This window comes from Protobothrops mucrosquamatus, unplaced genomic scaffold (genome assembly GCF_001527695.2).
Source record: "Protobothrops mucrosquamatus isolate PMUCROS unplaced genomic scaffold, P.Mucros_1.0 scaffold_280, whole genome shotgun sequence".
Classification (NCBI taxonomy): Eukaryota; Metazoa; Chordata; class Lepidosauria; order Squamata; family Viperidae; genus Protobothrops; species Protobothrops mucrosquamatus.
This window is the reverse complement of record NW_015386356.1, coordinates 2,344,446-2,368,643: the sequence shown is the minus strand read 5'-3', so window position 1 is coordinate 2,368,643 and position 24,198 is coordinate 2,344,446. Positions and strand designations below refer to the sequence as shown.

The 24,198-nt window shown below is 35.2% G+C and overlaps 1 protein-coding gene across 1 annotated transcript; it reads right to left on the bottom strand.

The window, feature by feature from the left end:
- Positions 1-420: 420 nt before the first annotated feature.
- On the bottom strand, positions 421-21,938 carry LOC107302677. Its single transcript, XM_015831809.1, has 12 exons — positions 21,771-21,938; positions 20,903-21,031; positions 19,368-19,615; positions 17,300-17,468; positions 15,824-16,025; positions 15,195-15,325; positions 14,328-14,491; positions 8,845-8,999; positions 5,679-5,885; positions 4,930-5,024; positions 3,050-3,171; positions 421-1,767 (listed from the first exon to the last, which is right to left on the bottom strand). The coding sequence occupies exons 1-12, from the start codon at positions 21,911-21,913 to the stop codon at positions 1,529-1,531; spliced, it is 2,004 nt and encodes a 667-aa protein (XP_015687295.1). The 5' UTR covers positions 21,914-21,938; the 3' UTR covers positions 421-1,528.
- Positions 21,939-24,198: the final 2,260 nt, after the last annotated feature.

The following is a 24,198-nucleotide window of genomic DNA, read 5'->3' as shown; positions in this document are numbered from 1 at the left end:
TAGGCGATCAAATACTTATTTCATTCATTAAAATGCAAATCAATTTATAACTTTTGAAATGTGTTTTTCTGGATTTTTTTTTTTTTTTTTTTTGCTATTCTGTCTCTCACTGTTAAAATAAACCTACCATTACAATTATTTTTCTATATGTCTGATACATGTCTTGAACAATAATTACAATACATTGTTAAAATGCTAGTGAAACTCGCATTTTGTATGAGTATTGAAGTTTTCATAATACCCTTAATTATTACTACGTTAAATGCACACTCATTTCAGGTTCCATAAATCTTATTGACAGCCTGCAACAGTCTTGTACATCAGAATAAGAAGAGTTCTGATGTGAAGTGTTATTGCCTTCTAATCTTCCAAATTTAACCGTGTAGCTTATAAAAAGATAAAGGTAAGAATAGTCAGAAATTGCAGTTTACATAGTAGCATATATTCTATGTTGCATCACACAATATAGTACCTAAAACATATCTGTGCATGTTTCAGTATAACCCAAAAAAGTATTAATGAGCAATATTTAGCATGACAAAAAGGGAAATTGCCTCACAAAATGGGCTAATAAGTAATAGTATATTTTATCATTAACTTGTTTTATAGTTGATATAAAAAAACTGGCACCTTTTCCTCTTGCAGAGAGAGAATACATGTTTTCTATGTTTTACTACAAAGTCTCTCTCTGCTTGCTGCTAGCCAAAAGTATTGACTTGTTTCATCTAATAATTACAAGAATATGTTAAATCATACATCAGAGTGTCTGTTGTATGAACTGTCATGTGAATGGCATTTACTTTTGTCAGTTTCAACTTACTTTATAGCAAATTGGGATTCTTGGGCAAAAGTGAGGAGTAGCAATACTTTTGCCTGAATCAGTGAAAAGTGTCAAACTTATCCAACAAATCCTAAAGAAACCCATCACCTAAAAAAATAATAATCTAGGTATATAAGTTGTGGAATAGATCCTTAACGTATGGAGATTTCCCCACTCCCCCTTTTCTGCAGAATGATAATGAGGTGAGTAAATCCTTTGTACAAACTTATTCTTTCTTTCACTCCAGTTGAGTTCAGTAATTCTTATGTTTATGACTGGTCAAAGTAGTCTCTGCATTCTCCTTGCATTCCTTTCAGTGAAGAGCTTCTTCTGTCATGGGGATTTTCCTTTAGTTTCTTGACTTTTTTACATGGGGAGTAGAGACTGAAAGATTCTCATCTTGCATAATTTTCTACAATGCCATATGGGGCTAAGAAAAAGGCAAAGCTGGTGGCAGCAGCTTCATTTTCTTCAGTTACTTTTGTACATTATCAGTTGTATCTTTCTCCAACTTGCAGATAATTATTGGGGAGAATGGAGAAATAATTTACAGGTAGGAAAATTAGTATTGTCTTTTTATGTTATGTGCAATTGCTTATTGTATTCTTTTAAATGTCATGTGCAATTGCTTTTAAAACAAAAATATTGTTAAACTATGTCAACTTTCATTTGTTTATGCTCATGATTTTATTTTGTTCAAATTCTCTTTTAAATATTTTCAAGTTCTTCTTCACTGCTTGATGAGTCTTCTCCAAACAAATCTTTTCCTATTGAATTTTCAGCAGTGTTTATGCTCATCATTTTCAAAGTGGTAAGAGTAGAGCAGTTGCTCAAGCCTAAAAGAACTGTCTTTTTGTCACAGGCAACAGTCATGCAAGAGATTTTGCTATCAAATGTAAAGATGGATATAACTGTGCCATTCTCCAAATCCCAGAAACTGACCTCACCTAAAGTGGGAGAGGGAAATGCATGTTACTACCTTTAGTTTGGCTTGGAAACTTCCTTCATTTTAATAAAAAAAACCTCTCTTGTGTTGGTTAATCCATAGCAGTAAAATTAAAAACCCTTTGGTATAATTTCTTCGTGGTAAATATAATAGAATATAAAATGCTGAAATTAATTCAATAATGGAATGAGACATTTTTGGTTATTTTTTGGCACTGCTACAGTTATGTCTGCCACTTTTATTCTTCAGAAGTATCCTGGTTAGTAGGTAAATTCAGATTTGTAACTAATTTATACATAGGCACATGCGTATCAAAAATATTTTTAATCTGTTTTTATATTCCATTCCCTAACATTTTTACTGAAGCCTGTGCTTCTTTGTTATGCAAATAGAATGTTATGCAAAATTCTTGTGGAATCTGTTTGGCTTGGATTAAATTTTGCAAAACAATAGCACTGTATAGCCAGTGTATAGCCAAAGTTAATGGATATTAGATTGTTAATATATCACTCTGGATTCAAACAGAGAAAGCATAATTCAGAACATATGAGGAGGCTTATGTCATACAGTTTGCAGTTACCTTTCCTAGGCTTACACAGCTTTAAAAAAAATTTCAGGAAAAAACCCATTGAATTAAAGAGTTGCTGACACATGCAGCACGATGTGTACTGAATCATCTTTTCCTTCTTTAACCACTGTAGACATAGTGCTAAATAATATTTCATTGATTAGAATTCATTAATAAACCACAGTGGCCTATGTTTTAACAGCAAGCTGAGCCATGAACCCTGTTCTATTAATGATGGTAATCTAAGACAAAATTTTAGAGAAAAAAAATTGAGGACGGGCATACAACTTGCAGTCTATGAGCTGAATGCATCTTATTTCTGGGGCCAGGATTTTCAGCATTGAATGAATAAAATGTTTTTCAATCTTTTAGAGGTATAAGGCATTAATTTCAGTTTTTGAAACCCACCCATTCCCAAAAAATCAGCCTGTTTTTTCATGTTTGTATAATACATAATGCATTCATTATAACTTCCAGATATAGGTACACCAGCAAATAATAGCGTACATTCTAAATACCCTTTAAAATGTGACTGTATATGGCAAACAGAAATTTCTTCTGTAAACTATGTCGATGTTTAGGATCAGAATAACAATAGCATATTAAGTTTAATGTTTTCACTAGAATTAGTTATAAATAACAGGTTATAATATTAAAAATCAAAAGAACATAGTTTGAACAATTTTTTTACCTACAAAAGAAATTATGAACAAACCTGCAAGTAGAATTGCTTTTGTTCCATCTAATATGTGCAATTTGCTATTCACAGTCAGATCAAGGCCTTCATAACCTTGCATTAATTTGTGTTTATGCTTAAATGGGTCCCAAATTTTAATCCTATAAACCACAAGAAAAAAAATGTATCAGTTTGGACATTATTTAGAATTTATAATATTGTAGATATAATTAACAACCTTAGCATTTCTTTTAACCTTATCTACTATTTTGTAAACAGAAAATCAGGAGAATAGCATATTGTACTCTGAGAAACAACTTGTTTAATAATTATTTTGTATATAGCATATTTTGTTAGATAATGACTTAGCCTTCCATGCTTCCAAGGTCAGTAAAATGAGGACCCAGAATGTAGGGGGCAATATGCTGACTCTGTAAACCACTTGCTGTAAAAGCACCATGATGCGGTATATAAGTCTAAGTGCTACTGCTATAATTAACTTTGGCAAAACTTTGAATAACTCCAGTGTCTGACTTGATTTACACTGGACTATTTAAATAACTTCTGGTTTTAGTAAAAGCAGTACATCTTAATTATATAATTGGATCCATCTTGCACATTTACATAAAAATATCTAATGCCTGTTATATTATTTTTGGTGGTATACTATGGTAAGTTTAGTAATTAATTGCTTTTAACATTCCTGGAAATTTGAAAAGAGTTCTATGATACATCAACTTCTTTTACATTAGTGGAGAAGGAAGTTACATTTGGAATATATAACCCCTGAAAGCTACCTCAAGTTGTTTCTGACTATTATGAATAAATGTCTATGTATCTAAACACAAGAATATCTCACTAGATATTATTAACATTACTATGAAGCTTAAAGCTGTGGTATTTGCATACTCTCATCAGTTGTCTTCAAAATGGGTTCAAGGAATAGCTGCATTTATGTTTTCAATCTTTGGCAGTTTCTGTATGTAATAAAAATGTCCAACTTTCTCTTCAATTGTTATAAAATATTGTATAGTATTAATATTCCATGTGTCTCCAGCTACAGGTAGTCCTCGACTTACAACTATTCATTTAGTGACCATTCGAAGTTACAACACTGAAAAATGTGACTTATGACTGTTTTTCACACTTAGTCGTTGCAGCATCCCCATGGTGACATGATCAAAATTCAGGTGTTTGGCAACTGGCTCATATTTATGACAGTTGCAATGTCTTGAGATCATGTGATCATCTTGTTACCTTCTGACAAGTCAATGGGGAAGCCAGATTCATTTAACAATTGTATTAGTAATTGAACAACTGCAATGATTCTCTTAACTGTTGCAAGAAAGGTGGTAAAATAGGGCAAAGCTCACTTAATAACTGTCTCACTTAGCAACAGAAACTTTGGGCTCAATTGTCCTAAGTTGAGGACTACCGGTTTATATGTACAGGTAGTCCTCGGCTTACAACAGTTTGAAGTTACAGTGGCACTGAAAAAAGTGACATGATCATTTTTCAGACATATGACCGCCGCAACATCCCCATGTCACGTGATTTACATTCAGAAGCTTGACACTGGCTCACATTTATGATGGTTGCAGAGTCTGGAGTCATGTGATCCCCTTTTTGCGACCTGACAAGCAAATTCAATGGTGAAACCAGATTCATTAAATAACCGTGTTACTAATTTAAGAACTGCAGTGATTCACTTAACAAATGTGGCGAGAAAAGTCGTAAAATGGGGCAAAACTCACTTAAGAAATTTCTCACTTAAGAAATTTTGGGCTCAATTGTGGTCGTAAGCTGAGGACTACATGTATTCCCATGTTGCTTCAGTATCTTTGTGGAATGCAACCAAACAATTTATTGGGCACATTACAAATCTTTCTAGTAATAACTAAATTTTAGTATTTACTTACAGGTTATCCACCATCACTCCAAAAATTATTCTACTGCCATCTGCAGTAATGGCTGTACAACAGACATTAGGCTCATTTTTTAATCTTTTTCTAACCTATATTTTTATAACAGACAAAAATAAATTGAGTAAATTGGTTATGGGTAACTTTACATACAAGCTATAGATATATAGATTTGCAGGTGTATAACTGCAGGTAATGTTTTCCTGTTCATCCTTATTCTTCCAGAACGTGGCTGTATTGTGGAAAGGCAAGGAATGAAGGAATAATGGCTGAAGTAAAATGCCCAAATGTCAAGAGCCACACTTCAAAACTGGGCAGGGCCAGGACCCTCTTGGGAAGGAGGTTTGAGATTTTTAAGGAATAAAAGATATCTGTCATCTGCAACATTAAGACTATGCTACCTATTTTACTCCTTCCACGTGGCTCAAAATGCAAAATAAAGAGTTGAAATATTTAGCTCCTGTTCTTGGACTTACAAAAAAGATGTTTATTGGACATTTTTACAACTGTGCTAAAAAGGTATTGTAGTAGATCTGGGTATTTGAATTATAGAAGGAATAGTTTGATGATAGATAACCTAATTCAAACATTCCAAAATTAGGAATCATTTTAAACTAATGGAAATGGGTAAGATGAATTATGTTCACAAACTATTTGCAGAGAGCTTAGATTGTTTATTGTCTTTTGATTTGGAAATCACGATACTACAAAGTTTTCTTGTTGCCGAAGTATTGCAGAAATTATACCTTTCCTGTGATTAAATTCCATAGTGTTACATAGCTGATTTTTTCCTCTTCGCTGTAATTGGAAAGCACTAGATAATGCCCAGTATATGTTAAGGCAGCATTATATAAAAAAAGCATTGATTCTTTGCTCTCAAGTGTGTGGAGATAGGACATGGTTTCCAAGCTGAACACTGATAGATGATGTGCATAGTAGGAACACACAGCTATCTGTGAAAAGAGAAAGGCAGTTATTTTAAAAACAATAAAACATCTTTAGCATCTGGCAAAAATAAATTAAGCAACAAGGCTCCCAGTTCAAAGGTTTTGACCTTGTTACTTATTAGGGGGAACAGACAAGAACTAGGGAGCAATTTTTTTCACACTGTAATAGGACATGTTGGATAACTTTGTTTATGAAATTAATTAAGCACTAAACCTTGACAATATACAGTACTGTGCAAAAATATTGGGCAGTTTTGTAGAAATGCTGTAAATGCTTCAGAAATAGAAGTGTTAATAGTTTATTTTTATCAGTTAACAAAATGGAAAGTAAATGAACAGAAGAGAACTCCAAATCAATATTTGGTGTGTGACCATCCTTGCCTTCAAAATAACATCAATTCTAGGTACATTTGCACACAGTTTATGAAGAAACTTAGCAAGGTTCCTTCAAGACTGTTCTAAACAGTGCTTTTTTTTCTTAAAAAAAAAAAAGGTGCCGGAACTCACACACGTCATACAACCCGCCTTGCCTACCCTACAAGGTTCCATCCAAAAAAGGTGCCGGAACTCCATTCTGGGCGTTCTATGAGAAAAAAAACCCTGGTTCTAAATATCCAATATCTCCGGAAGACATCTGGTTAGGAAAGGCTCCCAAAGCCTTTCACCTAAAGCAATGAGAGGTCCTCGTGTTCTCTGAGCTTGGTTCTTTTTTTGCAGATATTTCATTACCCAAACTAGGTAATGACTAGTGACTAGCACTGATGAAGTTACCTAGTTAGGGTAATGAAACATCTGTAAGAAAACAACCAAGCTCAGAGAGCACCAAGGACCCCCTGCCTTTATTTCTTGGGATTGAAGACCCTATTGATCCTGACCAAATCTCCAACTCCATTTGCAGAAATGCAGCCCCAAATGCAAGGAAGCTCCACCATGCTTCACTGTTGCCTGCGGACACTCATTACTGTACCCCTCTCCAGCCCCTCTCCAGCCCTCTCCAGGAGATAAACTATCTCCTGCTACAGCCAGATATTTCAAATTTTCACTCAGTCCAGGTCACTTGCTGCCATTTTCTGCACCCCAGACCTTATGTTTTCATGCATATTTGAGTCATTTAGCCTTGTTTCTACACCGGAAGTATGGCTTTTTGGCTGCAATTCCTCCATGAAGACCACTTCTAGCCAATCCTCTCTGGACAGTAGATGGGTATACCTGGGTCCCACTGGTTTCCACCAGTTCTGTGCTGATGGCATTGCTGGACATCTTCAGATGTTAAAAGGAAATAAGCATGATGTGTCTTTTCATTTGCTGCATTAAGTTTCCTTGGGCAACCACTGCATCTACAGTCCTCAGTGTTGCCTGTTTCTTTGTGCTTCTTCAAAAGAACTTGAACAACACATCTTGAAACCTCAGTCTGCTTTGAAATCTTTGCCTGGGAAAGGCTTTGCTGATGCAGTATAACTGCCTTTTGTCTTGTTCTTGTGCTGTTTTGCTGTAATGTATGATCTGTGACATGAAACCCTCTTCGAAAACCTCGCCTGAGTAGCAGAGTTTGGCTATTCCTCACCCACATTTAAGCTACACAGCTGTTTCTGTTTCAGTTAATGACTGTTTCAACCTACATATGAAATTGATAATCATTAGCATCTGCTTGGTATAATTGGTTAATCATACACCTAACTCTAATCCTACAGAATCCCTGACTTTGTGCAAGTGTAAGAATTGATGCTGTTTTAAAGGCAAAGAGTGGTCACACTAAATATTGAATTGACTTGGATTTCTCTTCTGTTCATTTACTTTCCATTTTGTTAATTAATAAAAATAAACTATTAACACTTCTATTTCTGAAAGCATTCTTAATTTATAGCATTTTTGTACAATTGCCTATTCACACAGGGCTCCTTTATATCAGCAGGACTTACATGAAAATATTTTTTATTTTTTATATATTTAATACATTTCTATAGCTATGACAATGAGTGGGGTACTACATTGTTCCATTTTAAAACAAACTAAATTAAACTCAAAAGAATTACTGCAATATGCTTTATGTTGGCCTGCACAGAAATGTATCCAGGAGTTGCAATTGGTGGAGAATGTAGCAGTTAAGACTGTTATACACAGGATCTTTGAATACTAAGTATACAAGTAGCCCATGTTGAGAAACTGCCTTGTTTGTCATAATTGGGACTGGAATTTCCATCACTAAGCGATGAAGTCATAAAACATGATGTTATGTGACCATCGCTTAGCAACAGCAATCCCAGCAGTCCCCATTGCCATCAAGTGTGAACCTCACATGACCATGATGTATGAAGAAGCAAGAAGCATGAATCCAGAAGGACTTTACAAATTTGCTTATGCCCTTGAAACAATCATAGGCAAGCAGTCCAGTGGTCAAAAACTACAGGCAGGCAGGTTGGGACTATGGAGTACAAGCAGGCAGGAGCCCTGGATGGGTACTAGGAATAACAGGTAGGCGCATAATGTTGTGTATTGGGCAAGTGGCCGAATGCTATGGAGTATGAGATTCTCATGTCTCATGGGTGCTCAGGAGAAAATTTGCAATCTTGGACTTGCAACCTCCTGCCGACTACCCCATTGACTTGTGGGAAGCCAGCAGGGAAGGTCGCAAATGGCAATCACATGACTGCAGGGTTCTGCAACTGTCATAATTTCATGCTGGTTGCCAAGCATCCAAACAATGATCTTGTGACCGTGACTGTGGGAATGCTACAACTTTGAAGACTGGTCATACTTTCCCCTCATTCAGCACCATCGTAACTTCAAATGTCATTGGACAAACCAAGGACTACCTGTGTTCTAAAAATACATTTTACAATGTCAAATGAGTTATGTTTTAACATGTTTATAAAACAAAAGAATACATGTAGGATATTAAGCACGTTAACATTTAAATAAGTATGTATAAATACGAATAAATAGTGTCTTGATAAGTACAACTTGCCTTCTCATCTCCACTCAGGAGGAACTGATCAATAGTATTATTCTTCTCTTTAGCTAGTTTTTGTAATGTCTCCACCTCCAGTTGTAATGCCCTTTCTTTTTTCCTTTTCTTTCCAGTATTGGTTTCATTTCGCTTTTCCCAGGGATGCCATAATGCTAAGAGAAAGGCATACGTAAAAAAACTATGGCATTACACATGAAATACAAGTAATTATTGTGATTTTTAATAGTGGTGTTAAAGCACTATAACAGCTATTTTGTCTCAGCAGAGTCAAAAGTTAAGCAATCTTGGACTTTCATTGGTATTTGAAGACTTCTCGGAAAAAGTAAGATTGTAGGTTAGACTGAGGAAGTTAAAAGAAATTAAAAAGAGCAATAGCAATTTATAAATAGCAATTGCACTTAGACTTATATACCACTTCATAATGCTTTTACAACACACTCTAAGCAGTTTACAAAGTCAGCATATTGCCCCCAACAATCTGGGTCCTCATTTTACTGACCTTGGAAGGATGGAGGGCTGAGTCAACCTTGAGCTGATCAGGATTGAACTCCTGGCAGCAGAATGCAGAGTTAGCCTGCAATACTGCATTCTAATCACTGCGCCAAAACAATACCCTTCCCCTAGAGAAGGAGCCAATACTATAGTTATCCCTGAAACAAAGTTGGGAGAAGGAACCCATCAAATCTACGACAACTGGAGCAGTTGCTAGTTGAAAATTGTACAGGTCTTATTTAGAGCTACAGATAATGCTTAACTGCCATTATTGCCTCAAAATATTAGAGTAATAAAGAATAGTGGATGCTATTTGTGTCAGTTTCAACTTATTTCACAGCAAATTGGGATTCTATGGGAATATGGGGAGATCAATACTTTTGCCCACAAATAATAGTTTCAGATTTCTGCAAAGACATGATTGTATCCATTAAATCAAGGGTCCCCAACCTCCGGGTTGCAGACCAGTGCCGGTCTGCGGCCAGCAAAGAGCCAGACTGCGGAAGTGAGTGAAACCACACACACCAGTCCCTGGAAAAAACACCCTCCATGGAATCGGTCCCCAATGCCCAAAAGATTGGGAGCCGTTGCATTAAATCAGAAATTGAATTCTAGTTGTGCTTTTCAATAAGATGGCTTACAAATTACTCTTGGTAAGGTATGTTTAGATAAATATTTAATTATTTAATTTCTATAGCTGCCCAACTCAACCAAATGACTCTGGGCATCTTACAATTCTAAAATTATAAAAAAAAATAAAGCAATAAAAATCATTCACAAAATAAATACAAACAGCGGCCTTGATGATTAATCAACTAATAGGAAAGCCAAGTAACAGAACCCTTAACACATTCTGAGTCCCAGGCCTGGATTTTAAAGCTTTGCAAAAAGCCAACAGGGTTGGGGCTTAAGGTTAGTGTTGCCTTCCATAAATGGATAATTAGGCCAGGATCCATAGTGCTATTTTCTGCTTTCTCAGTGAACTGTATCTACTGATACGTATTTTAAAAGTTTCCTCAATTTTTAAAATCTATCTGCTATTGAGTGTGTGTGTGTGCGAGAGAGTGTCGGCTTCTATTATATATGAAAATGGAAGAGGGTTACTACTAAATACAATTTAGCCTTCCAAACATGATTATTTAACGTAACTTTATTTTTACAAGCAGGGCAATTACTAAAGCAATCTGAAACCTTTCTGTTATATTATTTTTTTAAACTGGTGAAAGAGCACTCATAGTAATTGCTCCTTTGTTGCACACCTGGATCTAAATCAGAAATAGACCTAGTATCTCAACAGATTTGTGAGGGCTTGGTTTGGATTTGAGTTTAGTTGGTAAAACCAATTTTCCTCATTTTTAGATGGAGTGGTAATAAGGCTGTAGCTCAGGGGTAGTCAGCCTTGGCTCTTTTATGACTCGTGGACTTCAACTCCCAGAATTCCTGAGCCAGCTAAGCTGGCTCAGGAATTCTGGGAATTGAAGTCCACGAGTCATAAAAGAGCCAAGGTTGACTACCCCTCCTGTAGCTTATACCAAACTATTCAGGCTTGGCAGGTTTACATGTCAGAGATAAAGAACTTACTTTGCACTAAACAGCATAAGTTGTGTTGGCTACAGGGAAAAGGGAATGTTGAATAAGCAATGTCTAATTGTCTGCCTGTTCTGCAAATTTACATTAAAAATTTAGTTTCAGTAAACTAAGCAGCAAATCCATGCTAATGCATAACTGGTATGCCTGTCACCATCTCAATCAGACAACTGAATAAGAATGCATATCTAAAGACAGTTCAGCTTATTCAATCACCTCTTTATGCTTATATAAAATTGCCCAAGGCACAAAAATTACAAAACCAGAAAGCTTCCTCAAGTAGCTCCTTCAAATAATAATTGACAGCTTCCAGTCTCCCAGGTGTGAGACAATACATGAAAATTTAAAATCATAGGGTTTCTCATAGGCAGCTATCACCTTGATAGGTTATAAATATGCCAGTCTTTAACAACATACCATTGACATAGAGTTACAATCAGATTTGTCATTCTTGCCCAGAAACATCCTTCCGAGATACCACTTCACTTAGCCAGATGCCTCAATGCATAACAGCCCCTAAATTTAGAACGGCCTTGTCTTTGGCTTGATTCAATGCCGTTCCAAAAGCAGTCATTGCGGGAAATACTAGAACATCCCTTTCGAGCAGTTCTATTGTACTGCTGCCTCTGTGCTGACACTCATCAGGAATTAGTATTCCCACTCATCATCAGACACCCTGGTTGCACTGATTTATTGTCTCAATTTGTTACTATCAGATCATTTGGATTCTACTTTGGGGATAGCAGCCAGATATTGTTAAATGGTTTATATAACATAATTTTTCTTCCTTCTAGATATTTTCCACATTTCGAATAGAGCTGTCTATTCACTCTCTCATAACAATATATTACAGGGTATCATTATTGTCAATTGACTTATTTTAATTAGCTGCCAGACTTATTTTAACAATATAGTCACTATAGAAGTCTAAATTTTAGATTTGAAATCATAATCACTTGTCACGTATTTTTCTTTCTTACGCATTATCTTACTGCATCTTTTCTAGATGTAATATTACTATTAATTTTTTTTCATGGATTTTATTTATTTAATTATTTTTCAATTTTATATAGCCACCCATCTCATGAGTAGTGACTCTGGGTGGTGGACAATACTCAGTAAAAAAGAATTCATATGTAAAAACAGACATTTAATCATCTCTATTTTAATGCTGATTTTTATATTTTTAAAACTAAAAATGTACAAACCCAAAGCAGAGATAGTGAGTACAGATAGTCCTCGACTTATACTCGGTCACTTAGCAACCATTCAGGATTACAACGGACTTCCCAAAAGGTACTTAAGACTCAATATTAAACTTTTTTCGGCTTACTCCCCAGTGGTCACATGACCGCATTTCAGATATTCAGCAAATGACCTGCATTTATGCCTATTTGCAGCGTACCACAGTCACTTGATTTTTGTCAAAAACTGGCATTTTTGACACGTTCCCTCAGACCCCATTCCTAGGGAAAGAAGTCCCCCAAAACCATAAATCTGGGGAATTCCATTCCCAACCCAGAAATGGAGTCAGGCAGCTCAGGTACAGAAGCTGCTATACAGCAAGGAGGCTGGTATTTTAGCAATAGGAGAGGAGAGGAGAATATTTTATTGGCCAAATGTGATTGGACATACAAGAAATTTGTTTGCAGTGCATAAGTCTCACTGTATATACAAACAAAGTAATATGATCATAAGTTACCAATAGAAGGTAGTAGAAAAGATGAGAAGGATAATAGAATACAGTCATACTACATGGTTAAATAGACAGAAGACAGTACTGTGGTAATTAGATATTCAGCAGAGTGATGGCACGAAGGGAAAAAACTGTCTGGGTCTAGTTGTTTTAACATACAATGCCCTATAGCGGCGTCCTGAGGGGAGGAATTGAAAGAGTGTATGTCCAGCATGTGAGGGGTCTGTAGTTATTTTCTCAGTCCTCCTTCTGAACCATGCAGTATACAGGTCCACAATGGAAGGCAGGCTGGTTGCAATTAACTATCCATTAAAGTCTGTATCTGTCATGTTAAACCAGATAGTTATAGAAGTATAAATGACAGACTCAATAATTCCTCTGTAGAACTGTACCAACAGCTCCTGGGGCAGTCTGAATTTTCTGAATTGACGCAGGAAGAACATTCTTTGTTGTGCCTTTTTAATGATGGTTCTAATGTTAGGTGTCCATTTCAAATCCTGGGAGATTATAATTATACTTTAGATTGGCAATTTTATTATTCTAAATTCTTAAACAAGTCTTATACAAATTGCATAATGGCTTATATTAATTTTATGTCCAAAATTCTTAAACTTACAATTTTACATGTATTTTGTGACTTTATAGCCTTTTCATTTTAGACAATTTTTGTGCTGTATAGGCTGCATTGATATCAGTGTGCCTTTCCCCCCCTCCCCAATACTTGTTTTGCTGGTCAGTGACCAAATGACTGATTTCCTTAGGCATGGAGGGTGGGGGTGGAGTGGGAATAAATACCTAAGCATGAATTACTCCTTGAGAACAATTGAATTAAGGCAAAAATCAAGCAACAGTTTTGAAAGTAGCCAGTAATTTTAAAATATCTAAAAAAAATTAGATACTGCAAAGATTGATTGAAGATTGATAGATAGTTCAATTAAATTAGATATTTCAGAACTGTAATTTATTTTACTTTTTCTCTGCTCTCTGCCTGCCTGTAATATTTCTTCAAATGCTTGCAATGTTCTCAAGTAACTGTTTAATAAAACAGAATTGTACCTATTCTGCATTTTAGCTGTATATGTACATGATTGTCAAATGGATCACACAGGCCAAGAACAAGTTTCTGTATGTCTCCAAAATGCAAGTTATTTTAAATCAGTTATGTTAACTATGTATTAAAAATTAAGCACTTCTAGAAAGCATGCCTACACAACATGTGGCCTGCCAAGCAATGTTGAGTGGCCTACCAGCAGTTTTTAAAAAGTGTTAAATTCACCTGTGCCCCAAAAGAGGCACTGCCAAGCATCTCCAAGCCTCAGTGCCACCCTCAGCTCCAGTACTTGCTTTGCTCAGCTAGCCACAAAACACCCGTAAAACGTTAAAGGTAAAGCATTAAACTTGGATCAGAAATACCAAGGTTCAAATCCCCAGCTGGACCATAGAGTTTAGCAAGTCACTCTGTTTCAACAAAACTGAAACAGTTATTGTTATTCAGAGGATAAAATGAAGGAACAAAATCACATGCACTCTTGTGAGCTTTCAAACAAAATGCAGGCCACAAATGCAAAGACAAAAATAATAAACCTGGGTTCTCTGTGGTTTCTCCAATTTACCAAGGAATGGTTTTAGGTTTCAGTTGTTATAAATTACTGCATAGAATTAGCTTTGACAATATAGCCTTTAAGTAGAATTAAATATTTGATACCTGTTTTTTCTTTATACAAAACTCCTTTGGGTCTCTTTATGTTGTCTTTGGATGAGGAATGGGTAGTGGCTTGAGTAGATTGCAAGACAAAATTTTCTTTGTATTCTGGTCTTAATCGATCCTTAATAAGTCCTGTCTCCAAGTTCCAAGTAACAAAATGGTCTCTGAAAATATAGTAAGAACCAGATAAAACAACCAACAATTGTACTATTTTTGATTAGAGATTCTATTGACTTATAAACATTTAATTTGTAATAAAGCATAGGAGACAAATTTAAATTAAAAGTTTGTTGAAAAGTAAAAGAATGCCTGGGTTTACAATTTTCTGCTAAATTTATCTGCTAAAATTAATCCAAATATCCTAAGAATTGCCATTTTATGTTTATTTTTTATTTTCAGTCTCAAAACAGACTTGAGCTTTCTGATTTTGTGATATATACTAATTCCACTGATTTTAAAATTCACAAAAAAGCACAATTTTCTAAAAAAATTAATTGGTTAAGGTTTGAAGCTTAAAACTATTCTAAACTGGCCATAGTGATAGATGATGTAAATCAGGCATGTCAAACTTGCGACGTCATGTGACATCGCGCAACGTATTGGGCCGGTTTTGCCTTTGCCGGCAATGGGGTAGGCGTGGCTTCCACATGATGCGTCCGGCTCACGGGCTGGCAGTTTGACACCCCTGGTGTAAATAATGCAATTTCTTTTCACATTATGCAATTTCTCTTCAGATCATAAACATAATTACAATTTCACTTAGTGACTGCTTTGCTTAATGACTCAATTGCTGGCCCCAACTGAGGTCACTAAATGAAGACTACCTGTAATAAACTATGTGCTTTTTCAATAGCTGCAAAATGTTACCTGTTCTCAGAAAGACCAAGTAGAAGGCCTCCTTCTAGCATCTTGTATTCATTACTTGGAGAAGGAATTATGTAAAGCCCACTCTGCTTCTTTATGTACTTCTTTTTCAGGAGATCATAAATTAACAGCGTCTGGAATTGCATAAAAAATATTTCTGCTTGGTGTAGATGCAAAGTTGTAATACATGCCCATCTAGGAACCCTAAATGTTCCTGGTTTTCTCATACTAGGAGGTCTGAGGCCCTTCCTCGACAATCCCTACTGCCACACACATATCAACAATTAGATAATCCCTAATTCCATACATATATCCATCATTTTTTAGTATTCTGCTATCCACTATTTTTCCCTATAAAATAACTTTCTGGCACTCAATTATTCAGGAATAGATGAACTGATGGTTACCCATATTTTCTAGATTTAACTGACAAATTTAGACTTAAATCCATTAATTCCTTAAAGGATGTTTAAACCCTTTAATACTTTTACTTCTCAACATTTTGGATAAGGTTGTCCCCATTCACTACAAAATCGTTTTCTTATCAGACTCAGCTTTTTCTCAATACATCATTCATAAAATCAGCTGAAAAGCAAAGAATCTGTATTTATAGAAAAAAATGTGATTAGTACCTGGAAAATCGATCTTGGAGGATCTGCAAAGGAGGCTATTCCCTTGCCTGTAAGTATATAAAGTTTCATGTCTCTAGCCAGTACGATGTCTGTGTTCTCTGCCAGCCCCCTTTCCACCCTCACAGCATTACGTTTACACTTGGATTTTACAATATTCCATACTGTTATGGCTCCTGGGCTTGTGTTTCGGCACACAGCATACCTTTGGAAAGATAGATATAAATAATCTTGTTATTGCTATATTGCAAAAATGTCAAAACATTGTTATTTCTCTGTTGTTGAAAAAATGGCACGATTATTTTTTATAATTTGCCATATACTTGTGAATCACTATTCCTTCCATTGTATTTTACTGCAGTAAAATAAAAAGCATGGTTTTATATGGAAATAGGATAACTGGTAGTTTTGAGCTATGGAATTAGGATTAAGAATTGCAGTATGTGCAACTGAGTGATCAGCTGTATGCCTACCTGCTTCCCTTATCATGAGCTTCATTTATGTCCCAACTTTCCTCTAAGAGCTCAAGAGCTTACATGGGGATTTCCCCTCATTTTGGACCCACAACCAAAGATCTGTCTGATAGTGGATGGCAAGGAAGGCAAGTATGAATTCAAAATAACACTCATCTAATGAAAAGCAAATCAGACATAAAAAACCCAGTATCGAATGTATTTTTGTTTCTGAAATCAAGATGATGCAGATTAAAGTTGCATTATTTGAGAAAAACTGATGTTCTTTTCAGGTAAACTGAATGTTAGAATGAAAATATATTTCTGTATGTTTGTAAGTTATTGCTTCAATACAGTAAACTCTAAGATGTGTGTTCTATAAAAAGAATGATATGGCGCAAGGTTAATTTGGTTCAGTTTTATTCTATGCTTTATGACAACTGCCAGGAATGTAATCAGATGTATGAGCATCTAATCCTGAAATTCAATTCATTGCCTATAATGCCATACATATCCTCAATTCTGATATGCAAAAGCATTTTGTCAAAAGCTTCCAATGTTTTTAATACTGCATGTATCTATTTCACGGTTCCCATAAGAGTCTTCAGCTGTTATTCCAGGCTTGTTTAGCACACCATAAAATAAAATTACCATAATTAAATATAAAACTACTTAGTCTTCCAGTAATAAGGGTTACCTTGAAGTAAGATGGGTGGCCTATAAATGTTATAAATAAGTAAATAAATAAATGAAAATGTGGCAATGAGTATAAATGCAGACACTTCTGTTATGAAGGTCCAACTTCTAATTTCTTCTCAGTCCTACAGAAACTTTTGTAGCCTCTGGTTTTTCTACAAGCTTGCTTTTGTTATAAATACAAGCAAAATAGAAATGTTATGTTGGAAACAGGCTGCTTCAGTCTTCTGTCCTGCCTTTACAATTGGTGAAAAATATTCCAGGTCTCAAAGTGGTATAATTAATTTACTTCTAACATAAACATCCTTCCTATTCTGCCTTTTCTCGTTACCTGGGATAGTTTTTCATTGTCACAATATCCTGAATACCATTTGTTTTCTTTGCGTTGCTTGCAGTGACAGTCAAAGACTGGTCATTGATCTTGGAAGCCAAGTTCCAGGATCGAAGGTAATTATCTCCATCACAGAATGCTAAACAATATCGAAGGTCAGAGCATATACCTACAGATATATGAATTATGATAATTAGAAACGATCATTTTGGCCATTGTTCAGTAAATCTCAACATTCATTAATGCTTGTGTGATCATTTAAAAATATCAATTAGAGCTGGAGTTGGCCTAGGGAACACATTCATGAAAATACCATTAAAAAAACAATTGGCATTTAGAATAACTTTATCCCAAACCATAAACTTGAGGGTATCTGGAAAGGTCTGGAGGAGCAGTGCTTTGGCTAATAGAAGTATTCCTGCTACATATTTTTCATTGCCACGCTACCAGATATTGATCAAATTTCCTTCTCATTACCTATATGTGATTTTTCCTTCTTTATCTTTAGAAATTCAGGACATTTTATTGTCTTTGAGGATTTGCACATACCATGAGGTGTAAAAGTTTGTGAGTCCTTTTATTTTTCAGTATTTCTATATAAATATGATCTAAAATGTGATATGTTCTCTGCATACAGTAAGTCCTAAACTAAATAATATTTTCATTTATTTATTGAGGAAAATGATCCAAAACTGTATATATATTTTAAATTCATAGTGTGGTAATGATCGAGCAAAATTTAGATTGTTGGCTATTCTTGTATGAGCAACGTAGGCACACAGACGCTCTTTAGAATTCTGCTGAAGTTTTTAAAAATACAAGGCTATAAAAAGAAGATATATTTGAAAGAAAAAGTTATTAGTAGTATTATAAGAAAAAAGAAGTGAAATGTATAAAACAATACAAATAAAGAAAATGCCAAATTTCATCTATCACATGGGTAATTAATAAATTCTTTAGCTATGCAACTAACTAGATTATTTGTAATCTATTACTAGATTTTTCAGTAATATTGGTAACTGCATGGTGGACCATAATGGACAAAATTGAAAAGGTCGAGAGGACAGTAATGAAGACAAGGAAAATTCTTCCACCATTGATTCTAGTTAAATATATCTACCGTAGTTTAAATTATAAATGCTTTGTATAAAGCACTGCTGCCCATGTTCCCACTGACTATTCTTTTGCTACATTTTAATGATATTTTCACTTTTAAAACTCTCCTAATGACCTTTAAGGTACTGTCCATTAAAAATGGCATCTGATGAGATAGACTGTAGGGCTAATCTTAACATTGTAGGAACCTTAGAATAAAGATGTCCTGATAACCATTTTAAAGAACATTTCCTCATGAATACCATTGCATTATCCTTAGGCCATTGGTGAAGCAACCTAGATTTGCTTATAACTATTTTAGTAGGGATTTCCATCTTCTTTTAAAAGAAGTCTTGTCATATGAACCATTTACAATGGTTCATTGAATATTTAATGATGGCAGTCGGGACTTTTGGTCAGACCAGCTCCTATTGGCTTCTTGAGGCTCCTATGGATATGCCGTCTACCCTTCAATTACTGGGCACTCCCTCCTTAAACATGTAGGGTTAATGCTCTTTTCAAAGAACAATAGCTCTTTTATTCAATCTGTGTCTAGTATTTTTTGAAGGAGTGCTAGGCTTGGGTTTAAAACTAGCACTAGCAGTCTCTGGAGAAAGCCAGTTCTGGTTCTCTTGAGGTTCTATTCTATTAAGGTTTATTTAAATTCTGAAAAGTGAGGTTTTGTCAGCTGTGAGCATTACAGATGTTTTATTCCTTATGTTCATAATGGCTTTAGCCTGGTCATACTTTTTTTTTTTACTGATTTGTAGATTTTAGGTAGTTCATGGCAACCTCTCCACCCATGCTAGTCAATTTCTGAAAACTAATGCAGGATTGAATGGGAAGGAGCAGGCATCCCTATATTTTGATATTCTTGTTTACTTACTGAATAGGGAAAGCTTCTTATTTCTGGGTTATTATTACGCACTTTTTCTATAAAAAATGTTTGAAATTCATAGAAAAAAATACTTACCACCAACAGGAACTGAAGGAAATTTAGCCAAGTGTTTGTGATCTTCAGACTCCAAGTTCCATGATACAATCTCAGTAGTGCCAGTATTTGGAATAGGACTGAATGCAACAAGGTGAGATCCCAAATGATTTACAGCAAAAGTGTGAATATAATCATTGCAGCATCCCTTCAGACTATGAGCATAAGCAAAAGTATGGACATTGTAGAGCTCTATAAGAATAGTTTCTTGCTTTCGCATGAAAGGGCACCTATAACAAGATAATTAGTCTTAGATGAGATGCACTAATAGATACTCCTGAGTGTGTCTAAAAAAAGAGTTATAGAATAAAATAATACTATATGTAAACAATTAAAAATTATGAGTATCTAGCTTTATTGTGAAAGTATACAAATGTGTTTAAAACTAGTTCCATCAAATAAAATCTGAATCTGATATGGTTCTGGCATGATGTAATGGCTGAATCTACAAATCATGACTGGGCATAGTTTATTTAGTCCTGTTTTATTAAATAAACCATAATTGGCTATATCCACAAAACATCATATGTCAAAACCAAACAAATCATATTATTGCTTAGTCCAACGTGTGAATCTATTCCAAGTTTGTATTTAGGCGAATAGCTATTCGCTTCAAATGTCCTGTATATCAAATAGAACCAACCCAGTCCACATGATAAATAAAATAGCTTATAAACCACGTAACAAATCTTCATGTTGTTAAATTTTCTTGTGAGCTTACTAGATACCTAGATTAACTCAGATTTTTAATTTTTGTAAATAGCATTTTGAAATAATAAAAAATTGTAAGACCTATAAAGATTTTAGTATTCATAATGATTCTCAGGTCTAACTTAAAATCAACTACTGGTATTTAAAATAGATAAGAGTTTTTAAGCTTAATGAAGAAAATACATTTGAATATTGAGCAAACCAAAGTAAAATAATCTTTTGAGTTCTTTTAGGTATTTATATTCCTCTTAACAGTGTTTTCTCACTGCCTGAGACTTTATTTTTTTACATTCATTTACTGTAGCTAAGAAAAAGGAGTTTGAACTCTAATTTATTTCTTAGTAGATATATAGAGAATTGTAGTACAAATGACATTATACCTAGATTATACTACCAGTTCTCAAGAAACAAAAGAAAATTTCCTCACTAGGATCTAACCATGGTGCTAACCTGTCCTGTCATATCCTTTTTCTGCCACATCCCCTTAAATTTGTTTTTATCTTGTTCCTAGCCCATGAGTGAGATAGCCTTATATTGTCTTAACTGAAGCAATGATAAAGAGTATTTTTATTATTCTGACAGTGTTCAATGGCGGCCACAAGATGTATAAATTTTGTTAGGCTTTGTCACCTAGGAGGGAGTTTAGGGGGCTTCAGTGCCTTGAAACAAGTAACAGAGTCTGGGTCAAGATCATAATGAGAACGGCAGATTTGAAGCTGATATGGTTTTCTGCTGACTGAGGGATGTGTGAAAGTGACAAAGTGAGCCAGCTAGAAGAGAATAAAAGAATAATTTGGTGGTACTACCTGAAGATCACAAGAAAATAATCTTTAGTAATAGCCACCCCTTCAGCTGCAGCCATTCGTTCCTGGCTTTTCAGTTTAGCAACTATTTTTCCCTTTTTGCCACTGAAAACCATTGCTTCGCTTGCGCTTCTGCAAAAAAGAGGCAAAAATACAGATGGAAACCATCATATTGCGAAATCAATGGTTAAAAAAACCTTTTTAATCACAGATTCACATGTGGGTCACTAAGAATGCAAGTTTGAGCACTGTATTTTTAGTTTTTATTTTCAGAGCCATCAATAAGAAAAGATAAAGAACAAGATCTAAACCAATGAGCCAGGCAACTTTGGCCCTTTTCGCAATTCCTTCATCCCATATGCCTCCCTACTTGAAGTCTCACAAGTCATAAAACCAAGCAACACACTGATATGCCCCCCAAAAGTATTTGCCACCTCACGTATCTCTTCTTTATAACTATATTTCTTTGACTGTCCGGAAAGTTCATATGACTGGAATTATTCCCAGTTTCAAGTTCTAGTACATACTATATCATTTCTGATGAGGCTATACAATTCTGCCTCCCTAAATTACAATCCTTTGTTATTTAATTGAAATTCCTGACAGAGGAGAGTATTCTATATACTGTAACTCAGGATTCAGCATTCAGTTCTGATATTTACTTGTTTGTTTGTATCCCACCTTTATTATTGCAGGAAGAAGTAGAGAAAATCTTGTATTATAAAGTAGCACCTGAGCAATTCTCAAGCTAAATTTGCCATAACTATATGGAATCTATTATATTCTGCAAACCAAGAATTCCTGAACCAATAGCTTATGTTTATGTAGAAAATTTTAATAATTTATTGGCATGAAGTTAAGTTATACTAACCTATAGGCACATAGAACATAATCTTTTACTGAGTTCTTTGATACTAGTAGAGAATGAGTCTTGTGCATAGGTGCTTCTTCAGAAAAAAGATAGACTTCATGGAGCAGTTGGCATGAATTAACAAGATCAAAAACCTGAAACATTTGGGGATGAAAGGAAATAGAATCAACTAGCTGCCAGCCATTTCATATCAATTTAAAGGCCCATGTATATTTTCTCTCTTCTTTTTAAAACCTGCATGGTAGAATATAACAGGAAAAATAAAAAGGAAACAGTTATGCAGGAAGCCCTTGTTATCTGGGGTCTCATTAACTGCAGTTGGAAAATGTAGACCAGCTCTTCTAACCAGGGGTAAAGGTATCATGTATTTGTAGAGTTTTTTTAATGCATTTTATACATCTGTAGACTTTTATACATATGTAAGATATATTTTGCACTGCATTTCCTGTACTGTGAGAACCATTTTGGTGTGGTGGGATAGGCATTAGGCTAGAATCTGGGAGACCTGAATTCTAGTCCTACCTTGGGCACAAAGCCAGCTGGATGACTTTCTCTCAGCTCTAAGACGGAGGCAATGGAAAACCACTTTTGAAAAACCTTGTAAAGCAAACTGCAAGGACTTGTCCATACAGTCTCCAAGAATCAGAGCCAATTTAACAGAAAAAAAAATACTAGTCTCAGCCTAGTAGCTTGATTGGAATGGAACACTTGCAAATAAGCAGGGCCAGCTGTACAAGAAGCATTTTATTAACATATTGCTTCCAGAATCTATAACAAACCATTTATGTAAAATTGATTATCTACATCCACAAAAAAGGAATACTTAATTCCAAATGAAATTAGTGGCTTTTATTTTCTTTATATAATATATAGTTTCTGCCTACTGCATTGTTCCCCCAATGTTCCTGGGAAACTACCAAAGTATCTTGACATGGGAGGAGCTTTTCCATATTTAATGGATTTGCACAACTCTCTTAACTAAATTATAAATTTTGGCTCCTCCCTCTGAGAAGCAATGCTAACAAAATCATTTGTTTGTGATCTCTTTACAATTATGCATATCAATTGAGCAGAGGGCAAAAAATATTTCCAGCTAGGTCTAACCAGAGCATATAGACTTTTGAATTACTAAACCACTAACTCACCTGAATTTTGTCGTTCCCGCTAAAAAAAGCCAGCAGAAGTTGTCCATTCATTGCAGATGTTAGTATTGGTGTATCCAAAAACTCACCAGAAGTGTATACCACTTTTTGCATGGAAAGATCCCAAATTTTAATGGTGGTCTTGTCAGCCACAGCCACCAGTCTATTGTCCAAACATACCGTGATAGCACTAATATGTTTCCCAATTTCATGTAGAGTGAAGACAGCTTTGCCAAGAGTCAAATCCCACATTTTCAAAATACCATCTCTGGAAACTGTTGCAACTATGAGCGGTTTCTGGGTTTCTCCTATTCCTGCAATTCTGTCCAAATGACCTACAGATTCATGACAGCACAATTTTAGAATTTTCTCACAGGTAGAAGATTAATTTCAAAAAAATAAGCCTATTGACCTTTCTTTGAAGAGAAATTAATAGCTTTTTAGCCACATTATTGTTATAGCTCGTGTGATGAATACTTTGAGAATTATGCATGCCATATATTTAATCAATAATTTCTATTCTATCTTAAGATAGATATCTTAATATCTTGACATGAGAGGAGCTTTTTCATATTATTGTATTTGCACAACTCTCAACCAAATTACAACTTTTGGCTTCTCCCTCTGAGCAGTGATGCTAACAAAATCAAATTTTGATAATTAAGATTAGTTTTACTTTTCCTGGCATGATGGTAAATTTGAACACAATGAAAAATTGAAAATTAATACTTTTCTTGTGAAGGACTAGCCTGTTTCTTCAGATATTCTATAGATGTTTCTGCTCATTAATATCAAACATTAGAGTATCAAAAATGGAAATATTTAATACTGCAGAAAATCAGAAGTATTTTTAGATCAATGAATATTTTCATTTTCATTTCATTTTATTCAATTTGTATCCCGCCCTTCTCCCGAAGGACTCAGGGCGGATCACAACATTTTTTAAAAAACAAAGACAAACCCACACACCCCACCGAATAAAACCAAATTAAAACCAATATTTTAGTGTTGTGGTAATTAAAATTTCTAAGAAACCCAATTTAAAAATCCTCCCTAGGCCAGGCCCGCTTGTTGGAAAAGCCATGTCTTGAGGGCGCAGCGGAAAGTAAGGAGATCCGGAATCATCCGGATCTCGGGGGGTAGTTCATTCCAGAGGGCAGGGGCACCCACAGAGAAGGCCCTCCCCCTGGGGGTCGCCAGTCGACATTGCTTGGCCGACGGCACCCTGAGGAGACCCACTCTGTGGGAGCGTACCGGTCTATGGGAGGGAATCTGTGGCAGAAGGC